The sequence below is a fragment of the Ornithodoros turicata genome, chromosome 1, assembly GCF_037126465.1.
Source record: "Ornithodoros turicata isolate Travis chromosome 1, ASM3712646v1, whole genome shotgun sequence".
NCBI classification, from domain to species: domain Eukaryota; kingdom Metazoa; phylum Arthropoda; class Arachnida; order Ixodida; family Argasidae; genus Ornithodoros; species Ornithodoros turicata.
Window position 1 is genome coordinate 135,036,236 of NC_088201.1, and position 6,395 is coordinate 135,042,630.

Below are 6,395 nucleotides of genomic sequence, written 5' to 3' on the forward strand. Positions count from 1 at the left end.
AAAGTTCAGAATTTTTCGTGATAAGTAAATTAAAAAAAGTGACTTAAACCGTCTTTAAATCGTTTTATGCAAACTTGCATAAAACTGGCCTCAGACAGCCTCCCACTGGCACTGGCTTCCCACATTATCCTTATAGTTCTTATTTTTCTTCTTGTCTGGCTTCAGCTGCCATATTGCAGTCAGCGATGTGTTCCACGTACCTTGCGTATACATACTTGACGTCCCTTGCGTATACGTATTTGACGGTGAAGGCGAGCCTTTTACAGCATAGCTGCCGTTGTGAAAGTTGTCTTAGAAATGTGTACGCAATGCGACCCGGTATGGGATGGCGCTGGAACAACGGGATGAACGAGTTTCAAACATTGAATGCGTGCGCTCGTCGGGCTCGAGCCGTTATGACACTGATACGCGCAACACAGGAAAATATATCCACACTCTCACTGGGGGCAGCACATTACAACATTAATGCCAACAAGTTGTTCTAAGAAGCGTGGTGTAATCTTTGTTTCATGTAGACAAAGAGGAAGAACGTCACAATGGCGCGCAGCAGTCCGTCGAGAAGAAGGTCCTTTCTATACGACAACCGATACCTCATTGTCGTAACTGCACTTCCTGGAACCATTTTCTCCTCACTTTTCATCGTACTACTGTACATATCTACGAATCGGCAGAGGATCTCCGCTTTGCCGTTACGCAGAGATGCCACCGAGGGAGCTTCCATTCCAACCCACTACGACATTCAGCTGCAGACATCGCCCGAATTGTTCCGTGGGCGAGTTAACATCCAGCTTTTGGTCCAGGAAGGCACCAAGGACATAAGTCTGCATTCGCGAGGCCTCACGCTCTCCAACGTCCAGGTGATAGCCCACGAAGGCGAGGTCATCCTGCCCAAGGTCACTTTCAATCATACGCTGCACACAACTACGTTGCAACTTCAGCGACCTCTGAAAAAGTTCGGTACGTACAATGTGACCATGGATTTCGAAGGCGTTTTCCAAATTGAGCCAAAAGGATTGTATTTGGATGCGACGGGAGATTACCATACCGTCATCTCTTTCATGGAGCCGAAGCACGCACGGCTTGTTTTTCCCTGTTTCGATTACCCCGCTGTGCGGAGCACTTTTACCGTAACCATCGTCAAGCCTAACTCCAGCTATACAGCTATCTCGAATTCAAAAGTCCGCTCGGAGCTCATCAGACCTGATGGCACAGTACTCAGCGTATTCAAAAAGACATCACCCATTCCAACTCATCTGGTGGCTGTAGTATTGACAAACTTACCGATAATGAAGATAGACTTCATGTCTGTGTGGATGCGTCCGGACCTTCGAGGCCAGCTGGAGCACGTATTTCTCTTTCTAAAGGCGTGCATTCACAAGGCGATTCATATTTTGGGCAGCAGCATTCCTTTATCACACCTAAATATTGTCGTTGTGGACGAATATCCCTGCGAAAGCCATATGAGTTGGGGTCTTCTTGCCTTGCGAAGTGACGTGTTTCTGCACTCACGCGGGTCCTGCAGCATGTTGAGTGCACTTCTGCGAGTAACACAGGAGGTCTTGCGTGCCTGGTTTGGCGGTACGGTCTCAGCACATTCCTGGGACATGGCTTGGTTCAACGATGGGCTCTCACTCCTGTACGCATTCAAAGTTCTCGGAACTTTAAAGCCCGAATGGCCCCTGCATGCTTTGTTTGGCATCTGTCTCCACGGACACATGGCGGAGTACAACGCCACGGCTATCCTACACCGAGAGCTCCTGTGGGAGACGACGTCGCAGTTGCAGCGACGAGCTTGCATGGCAGCTGCACGCCTCGCAATGATCCGACGAGCTATGGGACCGTCAAGCTTCCGCCAGGCTGTAGCCATCTTTTTGAAGAAGTTCAAATATCGAACCGCAACAGATGACGACTTCTGGAGTGCTCTTAACCCTAAATTTGACTTGCTTGCGTGGTCTACGCTGCCTGGCTACCCATATGTCTCTGTGCGCCGTCTAAATTCTACCCGAATTCACCTGGAGCAGAAACCTTTTTTTGACAGTCCTCCTAGCGGTCGGTTGTGGGTCATCCCTCTAACGGCCACGTACGCAAACAAGCACTTAGCACGAGACGATCTCCTTATCTGGATGACAGAGAAGACCATCGAAGTGGACATCCCCGGTGCAACTAGCGGTGACTGGATTCTCATCAACATCGGACACGAAGGCGTTTATCGGGTTGATTACGAAGACACGAACTGGGAGCTGCTTTCTCGACAGCTAAAACGGAACCTTCACGAGATTGGTGCTCAGAACAGAGCGCAGATTCTGGACGACTTGTTTTTTCTGGCATTCCAAGGTTACAGGTCCATGGAACAATTTTATGCCATCCTTCCGTATTTGCAACATGAGGACGACGTACTGCCATGGGTGGTGTACACGTTCCTCGTGGAGAAGTTTGAAGCTGTACGCGGATCTTTGCCTGCTCGATGGAAGGACCTTGACCGCTTCCTGTGTTCAGCTGCCCCGTCCAAATTCAGTGGAGATGCAGGATCGACTTCACCGGAATCAGCTTTCAAGACCCACATATTGAGACACTGTTGCGCTCAAGGATGTCGGTCCACTGGACATGATGCGAGCAAGTGCACAACGATGATTGGGTATCCGCAGCACGCTCGACACGCCACCTCTTGAGCACTGGTTTACGAATAGTTTGGCAATCGTTTCTATTACTCTGTTTTATTGTTCCGCCTTACAACATAGTTGCACTTTCATCCTATAGGACAAAATAAGTGTTATACTTGCAATAAAGCAGATTTGTGCCCGTTACTTGAAAAAAGTAATTGATTACCGTTACTTGTACGGAAAAAGGAATTGATTACGGTTACCAATTACTCGACTACAAATCTTCAACAGCACCGCAGTGACTGCAGTGGGGAGAGTTAACTTGTCGCAAGCGGTAGCGCCACTGTCCTGTGAAGGCCACGTCGAGGCGCATTCGTTAACTAATGCGGCGTCTTGACGAGAGATATGTGCTGGCATGTGGAAAGCGAGTGCTGGATCAACTCTGCTCAGCATGGCGGGGGGTAGTATGTCGGCGGTCCGTTGGCGGGTAGCCAGAGGAGTCACAAGGCTTCGAAGTATGGACCGCCGATCGCCTCTCAGCAGTAAGCGCATTCTTTTCACTTGCACTGGACTGCACTACTTTGGACTCCACGCAAGACGAGTTTTCGGGAGCTGCACTTTCCGGCTGAAAGGAACTTTATTAGTAATGCCTTTCTTTTCAACAGGAAAGTGCAGCACGCAAATAACCCAGTTCAGATCTGGTGCAGGAGGTGCAAGCGAAAAGAATGCACCTAGTGTAACACGCGTCCGTGTCCGAGACGAGAGAGCTGCTTCGGCGGCGCTGTCCGCCAGTTCATTGCCTTCGACACCGCAATGGGCGGGAACCCATTGTTGAGCAAGCCTATGTCCTGCTTCGTAGACAAGTTTGTAAGCGGTTAACACATCCATAAACAACGGGGCGGAGGAGCCTCGGATGAATTTTCCATTGGTTGCAGCGCACATGCTGAGTCAGTAAAGGCCACCCAATCCCGGGGTGGGAATGGAACGATGTGCTGCAAAACGAAAAGTATGGCGTAGAGTTCCGCAGCTGTGGATGATTTACAATGCCAAAGGCGACGTCCTTGAACTACGCCTTCGTCGGGGATGACAAATGCTGATGCGGACTTGCCATTTCGAGATGCGTCATCGGTGTAAGCGGCGGTAGAGGTGGAAAACTTCGCGTCGACGAGAGCATAAAAATGGGCTCTAAGGACTTGAGGGGGAACCTGAGCTCTGCGGACCCGGAGGTCAGGAAGACGTGCGAAGGGGATGGCACAGGCAGAGACCAGGGGGCGTTCGGCGGTGCGACAGTCCTAGGTGTGAAGCAGGTGAGAGCGTGGCGCGTCCTCTGCGCCACGCGATGGATATCACTTTCAGGACGGTATTGAATTTACCTGAGGAGTGGGTGACAGGGAACGTTCGCACGCAAAGGTAGGAAGTGTCGAGCCGTTTCCCGCTCACGGAGAACCTCCACCGGGAGTTCTCCAGCTTCAGCTAGGACTTGCCATGTTTCAGCTATTCTTTGAACGCCAAGGCAGCGACGAAGGCTTCGGGCGAACAGGGACCGAAGGGTATTGAACGATGTTGTAGAAACCCTATGCAAGACTGGAAGGCTGTAAAGCATAGTCGCCCTCACCAAAGCCGCGTGAACGGCTAAGAGGGAGCGTTGATCACAGCCCCAGCCGAAGCCAGAAAGATGTTGAATGGCAGGAAGCCATCGCTGCACTTTGGTTTCAGGGTGCATAATGTGGCGAGCCTAACGCAGGTGCGAGTACAGGACCACACCAAGGAAGCGATAGGAACGCAGAGGCTCGAGCTTCAGTGCACCAACTCAAAGAGGGAAATTACTCATAGCCTTGTGGGTGAAAGGGAGCTCGACGCACTTATCGGTCGAAAGGTCCATTCCAAGTCGCGTAAGGTAGAGATGAACGTTGTTTAAGTGAACGGCTTGTTGTAAATTGCGCTGAATGGCTGGTCGTGACTTGCCTACTGTCCAAAGGGTAACGTCATCGGCATACACGGAGAATGCAACCTTGGGTGGAACTATCGATTTTAGTTCTGCCATGACCACATTAAAAAGTGTAGGACTGAGAATGCTTCCTTGGGGTACGCCTTGATGAACAGGGTGCTTGGCCGTGGGATGTGTGGACAGCGACAGTTCGGTCCGTAAGGAAATCGTAAAGCCAGCTGAAAAGTCGACCAGATACTCCAAAAGACCGCAACCCGCGGAGGACACAGATGTGGAGATGGTATCATAGGCGCGCTTAATGTCCAGGAAGACCGATACAACGATCCGCCGATGAGCACGAGCATGTTGGACGGTAGAGACCAGATCGAGAACTGGATCCATAGAGCTTCGGTGGCGGCAAAATCCAGCCATTTCCTCAGGGAACGCACCTTGTGTTTCGAACCACCAGTCGAGGCGATGCAAAACCATTCTCTCCATCAGTTTATCCATACTGCTTGTCAGGCTCACGGGGCGAAAGGAGGATAGGGCATTTGGGGATTTGCCTGGTTTGAGGATTGGAACAACTAAAGCCTCCTTCCAAGTAGATGGTACGGATTCCTGTCGCCAAGATGTATTATAAACATGAAGGACAGCTAGGAGTGACGGCTCGTGAAGGTTTCGCAGTGCGGCGTAAGTGATTTTATCTGGTCCTGGGGACGATCGCACATTCACAAGTTTCAACGCAGTCTGCAGCTCAATGAGAGTAAAGTCGCGGTCCATAACCGCCGGTGGACGGGACCAGCCTTGATGGATTTCTGTCTGCAGGCTCTGGACGAAACTGTGGTGTACTGCAGACGTTAAGGCAGCCGCTGGTGTCGTTAGGACGACGGAGAAATCTGTCGCGAGCGTGGTTTCGTCTTAACGATAGCCAATGCGATGAGAGAATTCTTTTGTGGGGGCGCATCATTCAGAGGTCGAATTGTCCTCCGGTTCCCTTTCTTAAGTTCTCGTGTTACTTTAGCTTTCATCCGGCGGTACGCCACTATGTCAGGAAGTTGCCCAGTTCGGCGAGCCGTTCTCTCGGCTCGGCGACGTAATGCTCTGAGGTGGTTAATTGCGGGAGAATGACAGACGTGACCGGTGACCCGTTTAGACATGACTACCGCATGGCGGAACGAATGCCTTGCGAGAGGGTCTCTGAGGACATGCCGGGGAGCATAGATGTTCGGAGGCCAGCACGAAAGAGTGCCCAATTCGTGAAAGCGATCAGTCCAGTAGTGGGTGACAGAGGCAGCCTATCGTGCCAAATATAGATGGGAAAGTGGTCACTACCTCGGGTGTCGACATCGGTAGCGCATGACATGTAGCGAATTATGTCTGCTGAGCGCCAGGAAAGATCCAGGACAAATTGGCTGTCGGTTGTTGAGGAGGCACACGTGAGCAGTCTCCATTACTTTTAACAATCTCCTTCCCCAACCGTTCGTTCAACGGCTTCCCCAGGCCGTATGATGAGCATTGAAGTCACCAAGTACAAGAGCTGGGGATTCCAGTGAACTGAATAAGCGGTGGAGGTCAGTCCACTGAACCTGTACAGCGGGACGTAGATAGATACTGACGACGGTTAACAGCCTGTGCCCAAGGCGGATCTTACAGGAGACATAATCATAAGATCGATGACAAACTGACTCTATGGGAGCACAACGAGGTCATTACGAATGTATAACGCTGTTCGGCTCTCAGAGGATTGATGAGATCGATACCATTAACGCGATGTGCAGCATCCATGCCATATTCCCATACAGCTATGAAAGAAAACTTGTACTGGTAAAGATTAGATTTAAAATCTGGGAGCTTGTTACGTAGGCTGC

The 6,395-nt window shown here is 50.8% G+C and overlaps 1 protein-coding gene across 1 annotated transcript; it reads left to right on the forward strand.

The window, feature by feature from the left end:
* Window positions 1-480: 480 nt before the first annotated feature.
* Window positions 481-2,795, forward strand: LOC135369360 (thyrotropin-releasing hormone-degrading ectoenzyme-like). Its single transcript, XM_064602955.1, has one exon. It carries the CDS (start codon window positions 537-539, stop codon window positions 2,667-2,669), a length of 2,133 nt encoding a protein of 710 aa, XP_064459025.1. The 5' UTR covers window positions 481-536; the 3' UTR covers window positions 2,670-2,795.
* Window positions 2,796-6,395: the final 3,600 nt, after the last annotated feature.

What these genes read in the sequence shown, in the direction of transcription:
- LOC135369360 (XM_064602955.1), top strand. Translation starts at nt 537, where the DNA reads ATGGCGCGCAGCAGTCCGTCGAGAAGAAGGTCCTTTCTATACGACAAC.